This window comes from Lithobates pipiens, unplaced genomic scaffold, assembly GCF_037356315.1.
Source record: "Lithobates pipiens isolate NorthernLeopardFrog02 unplaced genomic scaffold, aLitPip1_a1.2 Scaffold_16, whole genome shotgun sequence".
Lineage (NCBI taxonomy): Eukaryota > Metazoa > Chordata > Amphibia > Anura > Ranidae > Lithobates > Lithobates pipiens.
In genome coordinates this window covers 645,732,116-645,757,741 of record NW_027507748.1, presented here as the reverse complement: position 1 = coordinate 645,757,741, position 25,626 = coordinate 645,732,116, and the positions used below count along the sequence as shown (strand labels likewise).

Genomic DNA, 25,626 nt, shown 5'->3' with positions numbered 1-25,626 from the left:
ATTGGGCCCGGGGGGCATTTGGTTTGGCTGTACGGTGCCCAAACAATTTCTCAACATCATTTGCCGGTTCCGGGGTTGCGGTGTAGTTGTTGATCAGGGTAAGCGCCGCCATGTTGGACCACGCACACTGGGACAATTTGTGTTTTTGTATTAAATATAGGTTTTTTCTCCTTTTCTCTTTTGCTTTTGTATTATGACTTATTATTGCACAGTATGTTGTTTTTCAAATATTATAAAATATTCTCTTTATTGTCAGTTGCACATTCCCCTGAAGAAGCTCATTGCGAAACATGTTGGGAAGAAGTGCGATTATTTCATCAACATTTACTATTGGGACCCCCAAAGTATAATAGCTATGTACTCACTGCCTTCTGTACATTATTGAATTACATATTTGTATTTATTTATCTTAACATTTTTGAATAAAATTATATGAATTTTTAATTATATTTTGTTAGTATTCTATTGCACCGTGGAAAAATCCCCTGCTATATCCCCTCTCCCCCCTCTTTTTCCCTCTAGTTACAAAATTTCAGACATATAAGGGGATGAGGTGCCTAGTGTATTAGGGTGTCACTGGGAAGTTAGGACCAATCAGTTTATATTAAAATGTAATTGTTTAAAATTCCACTGACCTGTTAAAGATTTGAGAATTTACTTATTAGGTTTGTAGTTTAAAATTCCTAACCCCTTCCCATCGGCTCCTGCAAATGGATTTGCATTTTAATAAGTGAAATACTGTAATTATTTGACCCCTTCGCAAAGCATGATTTAGTACTTGGTGGCAAAACCCTTGTTGGCAATCACAGAGGTCAGACGTTTCTTGTAGTTGGTCACCAGGTTTGCACACATCTCAGGAAGGATTTTGTCTAACTCCTCTTTGCAGATCCTCTCCAAGTCATTAAGGTTTTGGGGCTGATATTTGGCAACTCAAACCCTCAGCTCCCTCCACATATTTTCTAAGGGATTAAGGTCTGGAGACTGGCTAGGCCACTCCAGGACCTTAATGTGCTTCTTCTTGAGCCACTCCTTTGGCTGTGTGTTTTGGGTCATTGTCCTGCTGCAATACCCATCCACGACCCACAGTACATGGCCCCCTCCATCGTCCCTTTGATGTGGTTATGTTGTCCTGTCCCATTAGCAGAAAACCCCCCCCAAAGCATAACGTTTTCACCTCCATGTTTGACAGTGGGGATGGTGTTCTTGGGGTCAAATGCAGAATTTCACCTCCTCCAAACACGGCGGGGTGAGTTGATGCCAAAGAGCTTCGATTTTGGTCTCATTTGACCACAATACTTTCACCCAGTTCTCCTCTGAAGCATTCAGATGTTCATTAGCAAACTTCAGACTGTACATGCACTTTCGTGAGCAGAGGGACCTTGCGGGCGCTGCAGGATTTCAGTCCTTCACGGCGTAATGTGTTACCAATTGTTTTCTTGGTGACTATGGTATCAGCTGCCTTGAGATCATTGACAAGATTCTCCCATGTAATTCTGGGCTGATTCCTCACCGTTCTCATGATCATTGAAACTCCACGAGGTGAAATCTTGCATAGAGCCCCTGACCGAGGGAGATTGACAGTTATTTTTGTTTCTTCCATTTGCGAATAATCGCACCAACTGTTGTCACCCTCTCACCAAGCTGCTTGGCGATGGTCTTGTAGCCCATTCCAGCCTTGTGTAGGTCTACAATCTTGTCCCTGACATCCTTGGACAGCTCTTTGGTCTTGGCCATGGTGGAGAGATTGACATCTGATTGATTCTGTGGACAGGTGTCTTTTATATAGGTAACAAGCTGGGATTAGGAGCACTCCCTTTAAGGAGGTGCTCCTACTCTCAAGCTTGTTACCTGTATGGAAGACACCTGGGAGCCAGACATCCTGCTGTTTGATAGGGGATCAAATACTTATTGCACTAATTTAAATACAAATCAATTTATATCTTTTTTGAAATGTGTTTTTTCTGGATATTTTTGTTGTTGTTTATTTCTTTGTCAGTGAGCAAACATACAAAATCAGCAGGGAATCAAATACTTTTTTCCCCTCACTGTATAATCATTTAAAGACTGAATATTCAGATTCCAGTTCTGACTAATTGTCTTTAGTTATTTCTATTTTACACTTTATACTTTAAACATTTTAGTTAGCCAAGTGTTCTAAAGAAGCAAAAACACAACTATTCAGACATATATGAGGTCCAATAATCGACCTACCTCAGTGGCGAAATGGTGTATCACTGCTATAGAGATACAGGCATCAAATGAACCAGGTCTGAATGGGACTGACAAAGCGTCACAAACACAGGCCTCGTATTCCTTTTCTCCGCAAATGTCTACAAGATTTTTACTGCGGTCACAACCTACCTGCACAAAGAAGAGGGAGACATTAAGATTAGCAACAGGAGACATGAAAATATATGTTTGCCGAAGACCCCTGAGATATGCTACAAATGTGATAATCAAAAGAAGTAAAAAAGAACAAACTAAAAACATTGAAAAAGCCAGTCAGAAAATTTGTTGGCTAAACAGTGACTGCATCCAAGCAGCTGCAGTCACTGTTTTGGTATTCTGACAGCCATTGGGTGGCAGCTGTCAGAATACAATACTCAGTAAGGGAGATTCGCTCATCCACATTATTATTATGGATGAAGGAACGAAAGACATCTATGCCAGTATGGCGAGTTTTACTGTAATTTATGCTGAAGTTGGCCAACATTTAACAGTAAAGAAAAATAAAAATAAAGACCTGTGAAATAAAATAAATTCATATGCCAAAATGATCAGAATACGTTTTTCACTAACTTGGACCTTTAAGTTCATGTTAAAGGCAGAAGGTTTTTTACATGAATGCATTTTACACATAAAAGATAAAAACCTTCCTGCGCTCCATCTCGATCCAGCGATGTGCAAGAGAACAGAAGCTCTCCAGGTCTCTCTCTCCTCATCGGTCCACACAGCCACTGGCTCCCGCTGCTGTCAATCACAGCCAGTGAGCCAATGAGGAGAGAGTGGGTAGGGAGGCAGAGCCATGCTCTGTTTGAATAGACAATGTAGAAACAAAAAAGGATGGCTGCACTCCCAAATTAGATGCAATAGAAAAATGTTTCTTGAACAGTATAAAAACAAATGCAAGGAGCAATGACAAAAGGGGAAAAGGTGACGCGTTTCACACGACTAGGGTGCTTTGTCAAAACCACTTAGAACACACTCACCAACATATTAATATACAAGAATATCAGGGGATCACATAACATAGTAAATTCAGAACAGGTGTAACTGCTTCGGTAATTGGATTCATATGTTCATTTCTTTGCTTCCAAATAGACAATTCACAAACGAATGGCTTTAACAATACTGTGGAAATTTACTATGTTATGCGGTCACCTGATTTTCTTGTATATTAATATGTTGGCGATTGTATTCTAAGACCCCTTTCACACTGAAGCACTTTGCAGGTGCTACAATGTTAAAAATAGCGCCTGCAAAGCGCCCTGAAACAGAGGCTTCATTCACTCGTGTGAAAGCCCAAGTGCTTTTACACTGGAGTGGTGCTCTGGCAGGGCGTCATAAAAAGTCCTGCCAGCAGCTTCTTTGGCGCGCATTAGGAGCGGTGAATTCAAAACTAAAGCTCCCCTGCCCATTGAAAACAATGGGGCTGGTATATGCGTTTTGTCGGCGGATTTAAGCCCTTTTCAGCCACTAGCGGGGGTTAAAACTGCACCAATAGCAGCCGAAAAGCGACGATAAAGTGGCGCTAAAAATAGCGGCGCTTTACCGCTGATGCCTGGGGCGGCTCAGTGTGAAAGGGGTCTAAATGGTTTTGACAAAGCACGCTAGTGGTGTGAAATGCGTCACCTTTTCCTCTGCCATTGCTCCTTGCATTTGTTTTTATACTCTTCTATAAAAAAATTCTATTGCATCTAATTTGGGAGTGCAGCCATTCTATTTTTGTTTATACGTTTGTCTGCAGCAGTGACAGGGCATGCACCCCATCTGATGCGTGTTAATTTACAGCTTAGCCGTCTTCACCTGGAGCATTTTTTTTATTTTCTGAATAGCCATTCACAGGAGCCTGCCTGCTCGAGTGGCCCATAGCAAGGGACTTGGCTATCGGGGGCACTTGGCATGAGGGAGAAGCCAGGACCACTGGCGAGGGACCCGAGAAAAGGAGGACTGGGGCTAATCTGTGAAAAACCATTGAACAGAACAGGTAAGTAAAAAAAAAAAAATCACAACCTTTACAATCACTTAAAATTACAAGAAATTCAATGGGGCTGACTTTTTTTTATAAACAGACTATTCTAAAAGTGTAAGTTTACTAAGGATAGTAAATAAGATAAATAAGATCACTGTATTTACCAGAGCTTGACAAATAGCAGGCACCAGGTCGCCATGGTGACTATAAATTGCATCCTGGCACCTGGGTTTTTGTCAGTCAGTCGGATCGGGGCATTCGGGTGACTGTGCTATCACCTGAATGCTTTCCCATACCCCACGAGTGCCCCCCTCCACTATGCATCTCGGGCTCTGCTTGCCCATTTGCGGGCCCGGGATTGGCCTAGCAGGTGCCGCTGGGTAGAGGGGAGGGAGGAGTGCGGGCCCACATCCACTTTCCTCCCCTTCTTGTTGCTGAACCCGGAAGCGATGTATATGAGTATATGTAGTTTCCCTGGTCAGGAAAGGCTATAATGCAGTGCGATCTGTATTGCATCACATTCAGTGGAGCACAGAGGAAACATGCAGGGTCTTTTAGACCCTGCATGTCTCTTTAAAGAGAACCTGTCACCAAAAAAATCATCACATAGGGGACTTTTTGTCCCCCATGTGATGAAAAAAAAAAGTTATTTTTTTTTTAAATTGTAAAAAATAAGTTTCACCCAAGCACTTAAAATCCCACCCAAAAAATTGAGGCCCACACCCACATATAGGCACAAACGTAAATGCATGCTTCAAGGTGCCTACGCCCGAATATGTCCATTGCGATAAAAGTTACACATCGCTGTGCATGCCTGAATGAGAGCAATAATGATATAGGTGATATCGTGAGACATAAAAAATTGAAACTACCACTATTTTATTCTCCAGGGCAGGGCTCGACAAAGCCCAGGCGCTAGGTCGTCATGACAACTAGGAATTGTGTCCTGGCACCTGGGCTTTTGTCAGCCCACATAAGAGAAGGGGTTTTGTCGTTGAAAATAAAGCTTTATTAGTGAAAAAAACAAAAAAAAAACTCTCACCTAACTTTTTAGCTGGCTTTTAGATTCAAAGCAAATTTCTCAAGCCCTGGTATTTACTATTCTCTAATGCAAAGTGAATAACCTCTAATAATTTAGTAAATCATCTCCAATCAGCCTGCACACTCATGGATTTTCGCAGTCAGTACATCAGCCCCCATACAAGCAAGACCTCGTGTTTCTCCTATAACCAGGGAGCAATTATGTGCTGCATTGTGCAGTACACAGAGGTACTATCCGAAAAAGGATACCGTATATACTCGAGTATAAGCCGAGATTTTCAGCCTCTTTTTTGAGGCTGAAAGTGCCCCCTCGGCTTATACTCGAGTCACCGCTGTCTGACTGCTCGATCAGCGTATCGAGCAGACAGACGGCGGACATTAAAATTCAAAAGCCGCGCCTCCTTCTCCGCCTCCGCCTGTGATAGGCGGAACACTGAATTTCCCAGCAGTCAGTGTTCCGCCTATCACGGACATCCGTTCATTCTCATACTACGGACGAGTATGAGAGGATGTCCGTGATAGGCGGAACACAGGCTGCTGGGAAATTGAGTGTTCCGCCTATCACAGGCGGAGGACGGAGGCGCGGCTTTTGAATTGTAGAATGGCCGCCGAGAAGAGCGGCGATCCATCGGCACGACACGGGACGGAGGAGGCACGGGACGGAGGAGGCACGGGACAGAGGAGGCACGGGACAGAGGAGGCACGGGACAGAGGAGGCACGGGACAGAGGAGGCACGGGACAGAGGAGGCACGGGACAGAGGAGGCTCGGGACGACGGCGGCTCGGGACGGAGGCTTGGGACACAGGTAGGCTGGACACACACACAAGGCTGCACGGACACACACACACACACACACACACACACACACACACACACACACACGGATGGATGGATGGATACACACACACACACACACACAGGGATGGATGGATGGATGGATGGATACACACACACACACACACAGGGATGGATGGATGGATGGATACACACACACACACACACACACACACAGGGATGGATGGATGGATGGATACACACACAGGGATGGATGGACGGACACACACACAGGGATGGATGGATGGATGGATGGATGGACACACACACAGGGATGGATGGACGGACACACACACAGGGATGGACGGACACACAGGGATGGACAGCCATGTCTCACCCTCGGCTTATACACGAGTCAATAAGTTTTCCAGTTTTTTGGGGGTAAATTGGGGGCCTCGGCTTATATTCGGGTCGGCCTATACTCGAGTATATACGGTAAGTATCCACAAAGGTACGCTCATCCTTCTAAAAGGCTATGAATCTGGACAGAAACCCTTCAGGATTATTTAGAGGAGAGAAGACCACAAATAAATGAAGACAATGCAGAACATTTACCAAAACACTGATGTGTAAAATGTTCTCATTAAGTGATCCAAACAGAGAAAAGAAAAATGACCTTGAAAGTGATCGGAACACGGCAAAAATGTTAATGAATTGTAAACCAATTGAAGCGAACAATGCGTATTAGTGTGTCATTTGCATCTAAATTGCATGAAATACATTTCAGCTCCAACTGGCTTTTTGTCTCCATCCAAATATAGCAATGAAGTGAGTTATGAGGCTCATTTACAGTTTCTGGAAGCTGTTAACTATTGGTGATTGGTTGTCATTTCTGTGTCATATACACAGAACATCCTTAGTGGCAGCTATTACAAGAAGATACATCTAAAAACAAAGCCACTAAAAACTAGAACATTGCATTTGCAAAGCAATTAATTCACTGATTATTTTTTCCTTTTCTTTACATACTCACACATAGAGCACCTAATAAACATTATGTCAGAAACCTTCATTCCCCTTTAGAAATATGAATACATGTGAAGTGTATCTAAACTCACAAACAAAAACGTAATATATTGCATTTTACCAATCCTTAGATGTGGTGGCTGCATCAGTTTTCTTCTTTTCAGCTTTTTCCCCTTTATTTTCATTACGTGATCCTGAGAATAACACACTTCCTTTCTCTGGGTGGCCATGCTCGCTCCTCCACTGCATTTATGGGAAGAGCCATGGTTGTCACCCAGGCTAGACTTCAAACATGTCTTCCTCTCTTCATTTACATTACAGTGGGGACGGAAAGTATTCCGACCCCCTTCAATTTTTCACTCTTTTGTTATTTGCAGCCATTTGCTAAAATCAAGTAAATTTTTTTGCCTCATTAATGTGCACACAGCACCCCATATTGACAGAAAAAACACAGAATTGCTGACATTTGTGCAGATTTATTAACAAAGAAAAGCTGAAATATCACATGTTCCTAAGTATTCAGACCCTTTGCTCAGTATTTAGTAGAAGCACCCATTCGATCTAATACAGCCATGAGTCTTTTGGGGAAAGATGCAAGTTTTTCACACCTGGATTTGGAGATCCTCTGCCATTCCTCCATGCAGATCCTCTCCAGTTCTGTCAGGTTAGATGGTAAACGTTGGTGGACAGCCATTTTTAGGTCTCTCCAGAGATGCTCAGTTGGGTTTAAGTCAGGGCCATTCAAGAACAGTCACGGAGTTGTTGTGAAACCACTCCGTTATTTTAGCTGTGTGCTTAGGATCACTGTCTTGTTGGAAGGTAAACCTTTGGCTCGGTCTGAGGTCCTGAGCACTCTGGAGAAGGTTTTTCATCCAGGATATCCCTGTACTTGGCCACATTCATCTTTCCTTCGATTGCAACCAGTCGTCCTGTCCCTGCAGCTGAAAAACAACCCCCAGCATGATGCTGCCACCACCATGCTTTACTGTTGGGACTGTACTGGACAGGTGATGAGCAGTGCCTGGTTTTCTCCACACATACCACTTAGAATTAAGGCCAAAAAGTTCTATCTTGGTCTCATCAGACCAGAGAATCTTATTTCTCACCATCTTGGAGTCCTTCAGGTGTTTTTGTTAGCAAACTCCATGCGGGTTTTCATGTGTCTTGCACTGAGGAGAGGCTTCCGTCAGGCCACTCTGCCATAAAGCCCCGACTGGTGGAGGGCTGCGGTGATGATTGACTTTCTACAACTTTCTCCCATCTCCTGACTGCATCTCTGGTGCTCAGCCACAGTGATCTTTGGGTTCTTCTTTAACTCTCTTACCAAGGCTCTTCTCCCCCGACAGCTCAGTTTGGCCAGACGGCCAGCTCTAGGAAGGGTTCTTGAATCCCCCAATACATCTGCTCTCCCCAAGCAGAAATAAGTAGAAAGAGTTCACCTATTTTGTGTGAAAAATGCTTTAACATTTTCCTTGTATCTTTACCTGTTGAGGTATAGTATCTACAATTTAGGAGCAAGCTCTTATTTAAAGTGCAACTTTATTTTTGGTACATTTACATTTATTTTATAGCTTGCCATTTCAGCGCACCCCTATTCCCTGATAATTTTGTACTCATCTGTCCCGGATCCAAAAAGTATCAACCACAAAGCAGCATAGCCACTTATCAACATCATCTGGTGAACTGAATGGGTGAGAGGGAAAGAGTGCCCGGTGTCCAGAAAATTGCAATTCTTGGTGTAGAGTTCTCAAAACATTTTTATTGATAGGGTGAAACGTGTACATCAAGCCAACATGTTTTGGGGGAATAGACACGCCCTTCATCATGGCTGTTAGTACGTATTTATTTGAATGGAGAATGACAGCCCATACGCACACTCACCTCAGAAGTGTACAGAAAGACTCATTGTGCATTAATTCATCAGAGAAATTGTTCCAGAGATTAAAAGGGTGGCACAGTGGTGTAGTGGGTAGTACTCTTGCCTAGCAATATAAAGGGTCACTGGTTCGAATCCCAACCATGACACCTGGCATTTGCATGTTCTCCCTGTGCCTGCGTGGGTTTCTTCCGGGTACACCGGTTTCCTCCTACACTCCAAAGACATGCTGGTAAATTGGCTTCTGTCCAAAATTGGCCCTAGTATATGAATGTGAGTTGGGGACCTTGGATCGTGGGCTCTTTGGGGGTGGGGACCGATACCGATGTGTGCGTGTGTGTGTGGAGCGCTGCGTAAATTGTCGTTGCTATATGGGTACCTTAAATAAATAATATATAGCGGAGGAGCATCTTGATGAGATGCAATGTGCAGGGATAGGGACAATTGTGTACACACACTCAGGTTGAACTGGATGGACTGGTGTCTTTATTCAACCATACTAACGATATAACTATATGTAAAGTCTGCTTGTGATTTTTACCTACAGGTAAGCTTATAACTAAGCTTACTTGTGGGTAAAATGAAGATCTCCCAAATATGCACCATTTAGGAGATATTCGCTTGTTTGGCAGCTAATGACATCACTGGCGCATGTGCTAATGCCGTTCTTTAAAATTCAGGTTTATCTTAATGCATTCTATGTATTAACGTGGTTGTTAAGCCACTCTAACCTGTATACTGCTCCCTATTGTAGTATCCCCTCTGTGTGTGATTTATTAAAGTAAATGCTGCAAATACCCAATTACACTGCCGAGATTGCGATCACATGACTGGTCAGCTTTCTCCTTTCCACCACTGAGAGATGCAGCGGGCAGGGCTGAGATTCTGAGAGGAGGAGAAAGCTGGCTGGCCATGTGATCGCAATCTAGGCTCTTAAATGAGGTATTTGCAGCATTTATATATCATTCACAGAAAGAGACACTGCAATAGGAGGCAGTGCTGATGGTGTATACAGGTTAGTGTTAGGATAGCAGCAGGAGGGGGAGGGGCGGCTCACAAAAATACATAGATGGGAGGGGTAGGAGGATACAGGAGCAGAGAGGAGAGCAGATATAAGGCTGCTGATGACGGAGGCATGTAAACTGACCACAGTTTCTGGTCTCAGCAGCCATGATACATCGTGGTCAGTTTTCAGAGGGGTGGAGAAAAACTGACAGGATCAGACAGGTTTTTTTTTTAGGTGTTACAGGGGGCCAAATGACACAGGACAAGCACTGTGTCATATAACATGTATTAAAAGGAGCAGGATACTCTTTTCTTTTTTTGGGGGGGGGTTAACAAATGCTTTAAGATAAAAGCCTTCAATTGCGCAGAAGCCCCCCTAATACTTACCTGAGCCCCACCTCTGTCCAGCGATGTCCATGTGTGTCTCAGCCGGCCGAGACACTCCCTCCTGATTGGCTGAGACACAGTTGCTTCCGCTTTTGTTTACCAATCAAGGGGGGAAGGGGGGCAGGCCGAGGCTCTGTGTCTGAATGGACACAGAGAGCTGTGACTCAGCTCGGGTGATCCTATAGCAAGCTGCTTGCTTTGGGGGCACAAAACAGGAGAGAGGGGCAAGGAGCACAGAAGAGGGTCCCGAGATGAGGAGGATCCAGGCTGCTCTGTGCAAAGCCACTGCACAGGGCAGGTAAGTATAATAGGTTTGTTATTTTTATAGAAAAAAAAAAACAAGACTTTACAATCACTAAATCTACTGCTTTAAACATAAGAGAATAGAATGGAACAAGCTTTCACTGGATCAATCCCATTTTTCCCTGTCCAATAACACACTGCACACAATATATACAATATACTTAAATTACAAATTGTAACCAAGTGAGAGAAGCTGAAGGGAAAACCAGCTTTGCATTCTCTAACTCAACATTTTCTGTCCCACTAAACCTATAAGCAGGAAGGATGTATATAATGTGTATAGGAAATTTAAGAGTGAAACTATATATATCGCACCATCAAAAATATCTGTGGGTTCATACTCATGTTTCTTTATTACCAAAACTGCCCAACACTTGAGACCTACACAGGGCATTGCAGTACAGGTGCAGCCCATTCAAGTCTATGCAACATTAGTGTGCAGGTGTTGGCAGTCTTACGATAGGTTTTCCTGGCTGGGCTGCAGATAGCACAGGAGGCCACAGCTGTCGAAGGAGGCAAGTACAGAACTGCAGTGTAGGACATGACTGTGGTATTTGAGGGGGCTAAAGGAAGGGAGCTGGGAGAAAACCTTGTAAAAGGTGAATGTTTCCGTTACCAAAACATGTAAACATACGGTAGCAGTACTTTCATGATCCATTCCATCAGCTGTTTTAGAAGTATTCATCCTTCGCACAAAATGTGCTGTATAAGCAGTCTGAGCAACACTGTTAGTAATATGCAAATGTAAACCTTTATAAAAACATCAATGGCTAAGCCCTCGGCTCTATATATAACCAATCCCCCGACTGCTAATATGGTGCAAGCACCCCTCCAGCCCTCAAAAAAAGGCGCAGGTGTCTGACGTTTGGGCTATGAATGGTAGCCTAGCTTTATCTCCCCCTCTCTGCTATGCAACAAGGAAAAATGCCGGAAGCCAACGAGGCAATAACTAGGTCATAAGGACAGACTACACTAGAGTGGTTTGCTTGCCAATTATGGACCAGTCAGTTCATAAGTTGAACAGTTCATGTTTAACAGCAGTTCCAAAATCATATTTACATTAACTTACCATGTACAAGTCCTTATTGACGCCAAGATATTTCCCATTGCCACAGCCCACATCAGCCACAAGAGAACCCATTGGCAAAGACCTGAGAAAGTCCACCACTCTGGGCCATGGAGTGTGTCTGGTGCTGCTGAAGTGGCCAGCAATGTCTTCATAGACCTTGTGGACGTATTCCTTTTCCAAGGATGCTGCACCCAAGTCTCCAACCAAAGGAGGGGAGCCCCCTTTCTGCTCTTGTTGACTGTCGCAGACTGATGGGAAGGCTGCATGAGAACAGAAACAATGAATGTAAATTTACAAAGATCTACAAACAGTTTCTAAACCAAAGTTTTAAGCCTTTTGCCCATCTGCTTGTACTACAGTGGGATGAGAAGATGTTGCTATGTGCGTTATCACTGCAGATTCACAATTCTGTAGCCTGTCAATCCATAACTGGCCACACCTGGTTCTGACCACTGGTTCCTAAATTGACAGCACTGCCACCTTTAGCTGAAATCCTCCTGCTGTGAGCTGCAGTTTCTGGGAGAGGGAGAGTGTGAAACATAGATGAAAGAGGATTTGGCACATTTAAAGCGTAACTCCCCTTCTGTTGAGAAAAAAAAACAACCCCCTCTGAGAGATATATGTAGATTACAAGGATTTTAACGAACTTTGTTGCATATTCCTAACTTTTGTTATTCTGAAGAAATCCCTGTGTGTTTGTCTGTGTCCATATGGGAAAGTGAGTCTAATGGGAGTGGTTTCTTAATTATTAATCAGCTGTGCACCTGCAGTGGTCTATTGAGTAAAGCTGCTGGGCCTGCATCACTTTAGCCCTGATTTCCTATTGAAAGTATCTCACCAAAAATTACTTTTTCGTTGCAGGGGATGCCTGAAATATGACTTGTATCTCAGTGCAGACTTCTGGCAAAATTGGTGAGCCAATCACACAAGCAGGAAATTACATATCTGGGAGGGTGTTCTGTACACATTCTGTGTACAGAACACCTCCAGGTAGCCATATTGAATTGCATTTTCAGAAAAGACAGAGCTGCAGATTGAAAAGGAAAGGTAATTTTGCAATAACATTCAATTACAATATGACTCATGTCGCAAATGAATGCGCTTATTTGCAAAAAAAAAAATTTCCTCACGAAAATGGTGTTACCCTTTAAGGAGGTAAAGGTTTTTTTTTTACTATTTTTACTCTATGAGGTTTGTGCATCTCAGAAATTTGGGGTCTGTTTAAACCGTCACATAGGAGCATTTAGATGTAATAAGCCTTGTGCAATGTCTCTCTAGATCTCCCACCTCTCTCCTCTGTACCTGGGTTACAGTGTATAAGAGGAAGTGAAGCCAGAGAATGTCAGGTGTGGAGAGCACGAAAATATAATGGGCAATGTTTGCCGGCCAGAGTATTTTCTCATTCTGTTTAAATATCTTATTAAAAAAATAAAAATAAAAAAAAATCTCTATAAGACGTACCACATTTACAGGGACTATGTCGGATTTTCCTGAAAGTGAAGGATGTCCTTGTCCCTCTCTTGTTTAACGTTAATGCCTCTGTGTTCCCGCTGACAGTACCAACTTTCTGCCCTTCTGACACTTGAATCACGTCAAACTTTCTTGGAGTGATGCTGAAATGAAGGAAAATAATTACATGGTGTGGAGCAAGGAAGAGGGGGAAATGGCCTTAGCAGTCACGATTGAGTGTCAAAGTCAATATGCAGCTGTTGAAACTGTCAGCCACACGGCCATTACATTAGGAGGGAGAAAAAGAAACGGTCTTTGCTATTGAAAAATAAATGAAGTGGAAACATCCATAAAGAACTAATAAACTGGTCAGTCTATGAGCTGTTTTGTCTTCCAGAAGACCCTATACTTTACGATGAGGGATGCACTGTGATGCATGCCGGCGGGTTTTTTTTAAAAAAAGGTCCCTTTGTAGCCGATTCACTGTGCTGTCATGTCACAGAGCAAGTAGCAATTTCATCCATATGTCCCAATATCAATTCTGTATGGTCTCGATATCAGCTGTCTGTATGTCCTGACATCCGCTGTCTGTATGTCCAGATATCTGATGTATATTCTGAGATTTGCTGTCTGAATGTCCGATATCTGCTGTTTATATGTCCTGATATCAAATGTATATTCTGATCTCGGATGTACTGTGTGTCCTGATCTCTGATGTCAATACTTGTCAATGGCTGATATCTGTATGTCCCAATTACTGCTTTCTGGGTATCCAGCATATTCCATCAGGACCCAAGAGGTAGAATATTGGAAAATAAACAATCCACAAGAGGTTTGTGCTTGTGGGTGCACCTATGGTTACACTTATTCTGTACCTGTACTTGCCCCCAGCCCCCTGCCAGTCTTATACATCTGCCCCTCATAAAAGCAAAATATCACCGATAAGGTAACACATCTGCTTGTCAAAGTCTTCTGAGCTGAGCCTGAACGTATAAGCTGAAGTTGAGATATTTGTACATAGTTCCGCTGGACCGTACCGTAAGTACAGTGGGGCAAAAAAGTATTTAGTCAGCCATCAATTGTGCAAGTTCTCCCACTTAAAAAGATGAGAGGCCTGTAATTGTCATGATAAGTATACCTCAACTACGAGAGACAAAATGTGGAAACAAATCCAGACAATCACATTGTCTGATTTTTGAAAGAATTTATTTGCAAATTATGGTGGAAAATAAGTATTTGGTCACCTACAAACAAGCAAGATTTCTGGCTCTCACAGACCTGTATCTTCTTCTTTAACCACCTCAGTACAGGGCACCTACACCCTCTTCCTGCGCAGACCAATTTTCAGGGCTCTTACAGTTTGAATGCCAGTTACTCAGTCATGCAACACTGTACCCATATAAAACTTGCGCCCTTTTTTCACACAAATAGAGCTTTCTTTTGGTGGTATTTAATCACTAGTGGGTTTTTTATTTTTTGTGCTATAAATAAAAAAAAAAAAGACTGTAAATTTTGTGAAAAAAATGCCCCTTTCTTTGTTTCCGTCATAAAATTTTGCCAATTGGTAATTTTTCTTCATAAATTTTGTCCAAAATATATACTGCTACATATCTTTGGTAAAAACAACCCAGATTAGTGTATATTTGGTCTTTGTGAAAGTTATAGAGTCTACAAACTAACTATGAAAATTGAACACATCTTATCAGGCCTTCAGTACATTAGGTGTATCTCATTTCTTGAGACTTTAACAAGTCAGGAAAGTACAAATACCCCCCAAATGACTCCCTTTTTAGAAAGTAGACATTCCAAGGTATTAAGTAAGTAGCATGGTGAGTTTTTTTTTTGTTGTAATTTTTTTCCCACAATCCTTTGCAAAATGAAGATTTTTTTTTATAAAATTGTCATATTATCAGGTTATTTCTCACACACAGCATATGCATACAACAAATTACACCCCAAAATACATTCTGCTACTCTTCCTGAGTATGGCGATACCACATGTGTGAGACTTTTACAGAGCCTGGCCACATACAAAGGCCCAACATTGACGTGGCACTTTCAGGCATTCTAGGAGCATAAATGACACATCACATTTCTCAACCACCTATTACCAGGCCCTGGAGCACCAGGACAATGGAATTGCCCACAAAATGGCCCCATTTTGCAAAGCAAACACCCCAACGTATTAGGATGATCCAGAAAAGGGTTGGGAGAATGTCATATGGTCAGATGAAACCAAAGTAAAACTGTTTGGTAGAAGCACCACTTGTCGTGTTTGGAGGAGAGAGAATGCCGAGTTGCAAACAAAGAACATCATACCTACTGTGAAGCATGGGGTTGGCAACATCATCATTTGGGGCTGTTTCTCGGCAAAGGGAAAAGGACGACTGATCCATGTACATGAAAGAATGAATGGGGCCATGTATCGTGAGATTTTGAGTGCAAACCTCCTCCCATCAGCAAGGGCATTGAAGATAAAACGTGGCTCGGTCTTTCAGCATGACAATGATCCCAAACACACTGCCCGGGCAACAAAGGAGTGGCTTCGTAAGAAGCATTTCAAGGTCCTGGAGTGGCCTAGCCAGTCTCCAGATCTCAACCCCATAGAAAACCTTTGGAGGGACTTGAAAATTCCGTGTTGCCCAGCGACAGCCCCGAAACATTACTGCTCTAGAGGAGATCTGCATGGAGGAATGGGCCAACATACCAGCAACAGTGTGTGACAACCTTGTGAAGACTTATGCCGTGTACACACGGGCGGACTGTATGGCGTACTTAGTCCGTCGAAACACATTTCAGCGGACAGTCCGCTCGTGTGTGGGCTTCAGCGGACTTTTTCAGCGTGCAGTCTGGCGTACTAAGTATTTCGGATTTTTCTAAATTCTGTCCGTCGTACTTTGGTTTCAGCGGACAATCCGCTCGTCAGTAGGCTAGTTCGACGGACTAAGAATGGCGCATGCCCAGAAAGGATTTACACGGCGGAAGGGTGCTTTTGCTGTGTATTGGACTTCCTATCTCTAGTCCCGTCGTACGTGCTGTACACGTCATCGCGCAAGCTTTCGACGGACTGTTTGGGTATCCGTGTGTGGTCAAGTCCGTTCAGTCGAAAGTACGACGGACTGTCCGTCGGATTTTATGACAAACTAAGTACGCCATACAGTCCGCCCGTGTGTACGCGGCATTACAGAAAACGTTTGACTTCTGTCATTGCCAACATAGATAAAGTATTGAGATGAACTTTTGATATTGACAAAATACTTATTTTCCAACATAATTTGCAAATAAATTCTTTCCAAATCAGACAGACAATGTGATTGTCTGGATTTGTTTCCACATTTTGTCTCTCATAGTTGAGGTATACCTATGATGGCATTTACAGGCCTCGCTCAGTGGGAGAACTTGCACAATTGGTGGCTGACTAAATACTTTTTTGCCCCACTGTATGTATGTGCCATAACCCTGGGATGCCTTAGAAACTGGAAATCACTGTAGTAGACACGGTTGCTACAGTGATCTCCATTAGCTTCTGGGTCCTGTGTTGAGCTGCCCTGCTACATTGCAAACAGGTGGTTGCTTGCTTAGCACAGGTGCCCTTAATGGAAGGTAGACACTTAGCACAGAAGCCAGAAGCTAGATCGTTGGAGTAGCGGTGCCTAATACAGTGATATACGAGGACTGACAGTCCCAGATTGCTGAGAACTGAGCAATCGGCAGTCTTTGATCGCTCGGTTCTCAGTACAGAACTGGCAGGGGACAGATGCAGAATCTGATCAATGCTGCATCCATCTAGATGAGTATAAATGCTATTATTATTTTTAAAGTCCATACTTCTCATTTAACTATGTAAAAGCTGTCATACCTAAACTTCAGCTTTACATAAACATTTTTGCATACTTATGCCCACCTGTACCAGTTTTGCGTGGGCTGTCTAAACAATCTCAGTAACACGTAGAACACATGGCTGGGTTTTGTATTTGTGCATCTGAGTTCTTCTCTAGAATGATATGTGTTGTTCTGATGTTAGAGATGTTCAGACATCAATGTTACTTCCAGGCAGTTAAACAAAGCTTACAACATGTGGTATGTAGGCCTTCGCTGTCTCCTGTCTCTTGTTGTACTGTCCTCTGCAGTCAGTGTTGGCTTCATAAATAAAACAGCAATAAACCTCCAGCTGTTCAAATGATGAGACTGTGCAAAGCATCAGTCACTGTGCAGATATATGACATATTACTGCAGCTTCTGTCACAATGTTCTCCAGTTATAGAAGAGAGGCAATGACTTAACCACTTGAGTTCCGGCCTGTATACACCTCTTCCTTACCAGGTCAGTTTTCAGTACTGTGACAGTTTGAATGACAATTACTTCACCATGCAACCCTGATTCCGAAGAGGCAGGCAGAGTTTTCTTGTGGTGGTATTTAAAAAAAATAATGAAGTTTTCATTTTTTACTATTTGAACTTTACAATGTACTACAGGCGAGCGGCCGCTGTAGGTCAAGTGATGTGCCCATACATCGCTGCCTACTGCCAAGTTTAGGGTGCATGCGTGCCCCTGCTGTGGTTGTACACAGCGGCAGCAATCACCGCCTAGAGCTCTGTGTTGGGAAACAACACAGAGCTCTGTGAAATCACAGCCTAAAGCGCTGTGTTGGTAAACGACACAGAGCTCTGTACAGAGGGAGCGATCTGTCAGTTTCTTATCACAAAGCAGGGATGAGAAGCAGAGATCTAGAACACTTCAGACAGCCCTTGTGAAAGGAGCCTAATCAGGTCCACCTAGACACTCCATTCAACCCTATGGAGCGGCAGATGTCAGCGATGACATGCCTGCTGATATCCATCGCTACCCAATCCGATCCTGTCTGCCAAATCCATTGGATTGGATGAAAATGGAAAAGCGGTCCGTTTTCATCCAATCTCCCCATGGATGAGAGCGGGACTCTGTCCATATCCGCTCTGCACAGTGAGAGGAGACAAACCTGTCATTTGCCTGCTCAGTGGGGATCAGCATAGTGATCCCCGCTGAGCAAGAGGATCCCACAGAACGGAAGCGCCTGTGTGAAAGGGGCCTTACACATAGTTAGACACACATCAAACCCCTTGATCGCCCTAGATGTTATCCCCTTCCCAGCCAGTGTCATTAGTACAGTAGTATTATCACTGATCACTGTATTAATGTCACTTGTGGGTTCAGTGCCAGTCAGTTCCCCCCAGAATCAGTTAGTGTCAGATTGACCGCCGCACTATTACAGTCCCATTATAAGTTGCCGATTGTCACCATTAGCAGTATTAAAAAAAAAAAAAGAAAGAAAAAAATGACAGTATATGTATATATATATATATATATATATATATATATATATATATATATATATATATATATATATATATATATATATATATATATATATATATATATATATATATACATATATATATACATATATATATATATATATATATACACATATACATACATACATACATACATACATATATATATATATATATATATATATATACACACACACACACACACACACACACACACACACACACACACATACACCCACCTTAGTTTGTAGGGGCTATAACTTTCACGCGCACACAGTGTGAGTTTGGGGACCTACACCTATATGGATGTCTTATTGGGGGGAGCAGCAGCTGTGTCAGTGGCGGCCTCTGCATCCCGATTGACATGAATGGGACTGCATGAAAGGGGATGCAAAGAACACCAGTGAGGCCTTAAAGGACACATTTGCCACCTGAGGGCGAGTTCTGTATTGCTGTTTGCAAACAAAAACAAGCATTTACCATTTCACTGTTCAAAAATGTATGGTCGTACATACGGAGGTTAAAAGGTATGTCAAAGCAAAAAAAAAAAAAAAAAAAGCATCACATCTCTGCAATGCACAAGTTTCTTCATGCTTTAGCCCTTTAACGACCTTGCCATATGCATATTTTTATTTTTGGCAGTGCACGAAGGGTTATAAACCCGATGAGTTTTTGTTTTTTTGGCTGTCTGTGTCCCATTGCAGATGTTTTTTTTTAAATTTCTTGTCTCATGATACAACAGAAAGTGAGTGGAAATCTCTCTAAAATAAGAGAAGCCCTCTCATCAGACAATTGTCACTGGAACAAGTGTCCTCGCTGGAAGACTTCCCCTCCATTCCTATTCTGGTGACAACTCACACCTGTGTTTTTTTGCTCACTTCTAGTCCTCCGTGAGATCAGTGATCTAGCTCCAAGTGATCGGACGCGCCCACTGGCCAAACTACTGCTCTCCAATCATCAGGGAATTTAAGCTTTGCTGATTGGATAGCAGTAGCAATGACTGGGGGAGGGGTGGGGCCCGCAAGACCGCTGGAACTAGATCACTGATCTCACAGAGAACAGCGGCCCCTATCCCTGCAGTTGGCTGGAGAATCCGAACTTCAGGCTGGTGCTGGAGCGCAAATAAAGCAAAAACAAATGTAAGACATTTTTTAAGTCATGTTGTTGTTATCCTGTGTGGCTCTATATTGTTTTACAGCAAAGTATAAATGGACTTTAAAAGCATGGAAACAATTCTATATCAGAAAATCGTTAACTGAACTAACAGCAGGAATGACTAATGCATGATTTAAATGTAATGTTAGGAATGTCAGGACTAAGTTCCAGGCTATAGACTAACAAATGAATATAGTGCTGATATCTGACTTCATGTAACACTTTAATGTCTATGTTTGCAATGTACATTTGTTACTATGACACAATAAAAACTTTTCTCATAAAAAAAAAAAAAAAAAAGAAAAACAACATTAACTATCATAAAGTGTCCGTCATTTGTCAATGTGGCAAAATACAAAACAGAAAAACAAATCTGTATTACTCACAGGAACAAGCTGAGTTCTCCCTTTCATTTCAAACGCTAATGTTCCAATAATGGAAACTGGAAAGCATTGTATGATGGCAGCATCTCTGTGTATGCTGCCATTGTTGGCTTCTTTTTATAAATATTAAAAGGCATCTGGGTGAATCCCGACACTATTGTCAAGATCCTTCCAGAGCTTGGAGCGGCTCTGTGATGTCAGCAGACCGACCGTGAACTTTAAGTAAGTAAGTGTACCCCTGTGATCCAAAAGAGGAATATGGCCAAAACGCTTTGGCCATACTTCTCTTTTAATGCAAAATGTAAAAATAAAATAAACACATAAAAAAAATAAAAAGTTGCCTGGCTGTCATGCTCACCCTTTGACTTCAATGCATTTAGTCACTGACTAGGAACAAGTATGCAGACAAGGACTTCTATTTTTCCTCTTACTTTGCCTGTGCACTTGTTCAGGGCCAGTGACTTAAGCTAGAAAGAGCTAAGCAACTAGCATTTACACTTCCTGAACAAATGTTCTATGGTGACAAATGCAAAAAATACTCCAAGCTTTTTATAGGGTCAAAATAAAATAAAGAAAACTTAAACACAGGATGACATGACAGTCTGCCAACTTTATCCATCCTACATACCCATGAGTCCACAGATATCTTGATTCGCCACCCATAACTAGAAGGCTTCGGCGTGGCACCATAACAGGGACACTGGAACCATTTGGATACTTAAAGTCCATGACGATCTGTAATAATATTTCATTAATATTTAGAATGTTGTTTATAATCCACATTTTATAAATATAAGTGAAAAAAAAAGTTTGTAAAATATACATGACAAAACATACCCGTTAGTGAAATAAAAGCTGCATGAGTTTTATTGCCTTTTAATTACTTTTAATTATTCCTAGATGAGGTTCACAATTTGTTGGCCCAGGTGGCAGCCAATAAAACTGAAAGGGGAGGAGCATGCATACTTTTTGGTAACCAATCAAAGCTGGGTTAGACCATGACAGTTTGAATGTGACTGGTTGGTCAAGTTGACGGACGTTTTTTTTTTTTTACTTGGAGAGGGGGTTATAAATAATGCTCATTGCATTGCTATATCTTAAAGTGGAAGTTCTTCCCAGAATTACTCAATGAACATTACACAGTCATATAACACATGTATGTTTATAAACAAATGTCATGCATCACACCATGCAAGAGGAAGCGTGTTCAAGCAGTTTTCAGTCTAATTTTGCAATCACAAACAAGCGACACCATGAATTGCACCATGAAGTTCATGTTCATAGAGTAATTCTAGGGTGAACTTCTACTTTAAAGGATATGAGCACTTTCAGACAAAATTATAATTGTTATTACCCTGAATTAACCAGTTCCTGCCCACTGCTGATCCCAGGTAAACAAATGCCAAAATATCTGCATTTCCTTTCCTCAGCGCTGTCAGTGTGTGAGGAAAGGAAAGCGGATAAGTGGCTTTCCTGTGACGGGACCATTTACACTAATAATCAGAGCACTGATCACCAATGTAGCCCCATCAGTGGCAGTGCCGCATATCAGTGCCCTCTTATCCGTGCAGCCCCATCAGCGGCCATCAGTGCAGCCCCATCAGCGGCCATCAGTGCCCTTTTATCCGTGTAGCCTCATCAGCGGCCATCAGCGCAGCCTCATCAGTGCAGCCCTCATCAGCAGCCATCAGTGCAGCCCTCATCAGTGGCCATCAGTGAAGGAGAAGAATTATTTATTTGCAAAATAAATTTTATAACAGTAACGAAGAAAAAGGTTTCAGTTTTATTTTTTTTCAAAATGTATGGTCTTTTTTCAATTGTTTATCAAAAAAAAATAAAAAACCCAGTGGTGATTAAATACCACCAAAAGAAAGCTCTATCTGTCTAAAAGAAATGTCACATGGGTTGCATGACAATGCAATTGTCATTCAAAGTGCAATAGCACTCAAAGTTGAAAATTGGCCTGGGCAGTAAGGGGGTAAAAGTTCCCAAAGTATCCCACCCTTCCTTTTATTCAGATATATACTTAGCTCCGTCCCACAGCCTCCTGCAATGTTTACATCCATCCAAAAAAATCTTCTTTGCTGCATCTATCCCTGCACAGTTGATCTCCATAGCCTTTCAGGGAGCATCTCCCGAGCTTCTGTTTTAGAAGACAGCCCCATAGAAGTCTGTGGTGATCAACTGTATATACAATACACTGTCAGCATAAATAAGATTTTGCAGAAAGATACAAATATTTCTTTGAGAGTGCATTAACCCTAAAATGTCATTGTAATTATTATTTAATTTAGTTATCAGATGACTGTGTCTGCATTATTGAATTGCACAAAGTAAGGTATGTAGCGTACTGCTTTGGCCATGTAAAGAGCGGGGATTTGCTAAAAAACGATCAGTGAAAATAAATGATCTCAAACTGTACTCAATTTCATCCTGTGAAACTTTATAGAAATATTAAAGGCCCCATATGATGTTGTAATAATAGTTCTGTAGTTTTGTTATATGATACAACGTATGCTGAAAAAAAAAAAAAAAGAAAGCTTTATTCTTATATAAAGTGGACCTATCATTAACGTAGAATTGCAGGCTATTCCTTGCTAAGCCTAAACCTGCTCCAACCCCCTTTATAATTCTAGTTCTAATCCAATTCTAACTAACATGTGAAAGGAAGATCCTTACCTTACATTTACTGTATGTATTCTAAGGGTGCTCCTGTCTGGTCACATGATCAGCTCCCATCAATGGCTTCAGGGGAGAGGAGGGGCAACAGACAATAATTGCCCCATATTTTGGCTATGGGTGTCGTCACTGCACAGACATGTCAGCCATTGTTGGCAATCTCTCCTCCCCCCTAAAACTGATCATTGAGGAGATTATGTGACCGGACGGGAGGTAAGTATACACATAGTCTTTTCATAGGGTGGTTAGTATAGGTGTTAGAAGTGGGTGGGAGCAGATTTAAGCTTAGTTAGAAATTCCACTTTAAAGTTCATGTCACCTTCATCATTAGGGAACATCATCAAGAAGATTAGCTTAGTACAAGTTCACATTATCGCTTGGTAGCACTGTGGGCGTTTCATGTCCTTACAGATTGCAAAGTGTCCTCTGTTTTCATTAAGCCAAGCCCTGTCTGGTATACATGTAGTACAGCAAGAAGATTAACAAAACTCAGAGCCTATATATGTACATACAAATTTAAAGTGTATCACAAACTTACTGAGCAACATATATCAGTATGGATGTCACACCACTTCCTCAAACCCAATCTTTCTAAAACTGAGCTTGTAATATTCCCCCCATGACTTTACCATTGAGATCATTGGCACAACCATTGGTTCCTCCACACATGCCAGGGTGCTGGGTGTAATCACAGACTCTGACCTCTCCTTCAGCCCCCACACCCAATTGCTGACTAAATCTTGCTGTCTTAACCTCCGCAATATTTCCACAATTCTCCAATTCCAGACTAACAGAACAAAACAACTTATTCACTCCTTGGTTATTTCCCGCCTTGACTACTGCAACTCCCCCCTCACTGGCCTACCTTTACATGGGATTTCCCCCCTTCAGTCTATTATAAGAGCTGCTGCTAGGCAAATACACCTTACTAACCGATCCTGGACAGCTGCCCCTCTCTGTTAATCCCTTCACTAGCCTCCCCTACCCCATCGTAATAAAAATATAAATACTATCCACAACATACAAGGCCATCCTCAAAATCCCTATTTATACCGTTACATGACCATATCCACTGTCACTACCGAATAAATCCAAATAGTGGCAGTGGGCCCCTCTGAAAGAAATAAGTCCTTATGTCACTCCTCAGAGTCTACAAGGCCGAAGCCGTAGCTAACATATAGGCAGAAAAAAGAAAAGAGACTTTCCCCCTGCTGTTGTGTCCCGCTTTTAACTTGCGTACCAACACCAGGAAAAAAGAAAAGTAGCTACCTTAGGTTTCGGTGAACACATAGGACATTTGATTAATATCAAAAATATTTTTATTTATTTCTATACATAAAACAATAAACCTTGATTGAATTACATCAATCGATCCTAGATGTTTACACAACATTAACCAAAGATGACCCAAAGATCATCCTTATCTGCACAGTTCATACACCCTGACTTTCAACAAACAGAACCAGACATACTCATACATACAACAATAAAACAGATAGAGGCGCCTCCTATGGCCATACATGTGGTGATATACCGAGTATGATCAAATTGTACCAATAATACACTTCTATTTGGAAACATGAGATAAAAATCTCTCGGAGATCTGCACATGTATGGTCATCAAAGTAGCAGTAATTGGAAATGTGGATAATTATGACCAGACAACGGTCCTAATCTCTCATTAGTACCTCCATTCAACCTACATAGCAATTCTCTTCGGTTGAAATAGGAATCTCAGGCTTGTGATTATAACAGTCTCATGAAGATCTCTCAGTTAGTTCAGTCAATTATTATAAAACTCTGAGTCTCCTTCTACTTAATCACTTGTCGCAGAGTGTAGCAAACCTGAAGCCTTCACTTTCAGCCTTTTGCAAGCAGTGGCATAAATAACAGACAATACCGAAAATGTAACAATCAATGGCAGTGAATTGAATATATTCAAATCCAGTTGTATTTAAAGTGCACTATTTGTCACGCATGTCAAGCTTTCCTATGATACTGTGACTGAAAGTTCCATATATTCAGTGGTTCCAATATTACGCTTCTATTAGGAAGCATGAGATAAAAATCTCACGGAAATCTGCACATGTATGGTCATCAAGGTAGCAGTAATTGGAGATAGGAATAATTATGACCAGTCACCAGTCCTAATCTCTCATTAGTACCTCCATTAAACCTACATTCCAATTCTCTTTAGTTGAAATAGGAATATCATAGGCTTGTGATTATAAAAGTCTCATGAAGATCTCTCAGTTAGTTCAGTCAATTATTAAAGCTCCGAGTCTCCTACTTAATCACTTGCAGCCGAGTGTAGCAAACCTGAACCCGACCTGTGAGGCCTTCACCTTCACTTTTAGCCTTTTGCAAGCAGCGGCATAAATGACAGTCAATACTGAAAATGTAACAATCAGTGGCCGTGAATCTATCTGTTTTATTGTTGTATGTATGAGTATGTCTGGTTCTGTTTGTTGAAAGTCAGGGTGTATGAACTGTGCAGATAAGGATGATCTTTGGGTCATCTTTGGTTAATGTTGTGTAAACATCTAGGATCGATTGATGTAATTCAATCAAGGTTTATTGTTTTATGTATAGAAATAAATAAAAATATTTTTGATATTAATCAAATGTCCTATGTGTTCACCGAAACCTAAGGTAGCTACTTTTCTTTTTTCCTGGTGTTGGTACGCAAGTTAAAAGCAGGACACAACAGCAGGGGGAAAGTTTCTTTTCATCCTCAAAATCACCCCCAGCTACATCACCAACCTCATCTGCAGATATCACCCAAATAAACCTCTCTGCTCCTTCTAAAACCTCCTGCGCTCTTGCTCCCTTGTTACCTCTTCCCATGCTCGCCTCCAGGACTTCTCCAGAGCCTTTCCCATCCTCTGGAACTTCCTGCCCTGGTATGTCTGGTCAGCCCTTACACTGTCAAACTTTAGGTGATCCCTGAAAA

General features: G+C 41.9%; 1 protein-coding gene across 1 annotated transcript in view; it reads right to left on the bottom strand.

The window, feature by feature from the left end:
• ALKBH8 (alkB homolog 8, tRNA methyltransferase) overlaps window positions 1-25,626 on the bottom strand; it is a 75,013-nt gene that overhangs the window by 6,769 nt on the left and 42,618 nt on the right. Inside the window, 4 exon segments of the mRNA XM_077484333.1 lie at window positions 2,212-2,361; window positions 11,675-11,934; window positions 13,136-13,287; window positions 20,623-20,729. Coding sequence (XP_077340459.1) covers window positions 2,212-2,361; window positions 11,675-11,934; window positions 13,136-13,287; window positions 20,623-20,729 — 669 coding nt within the window.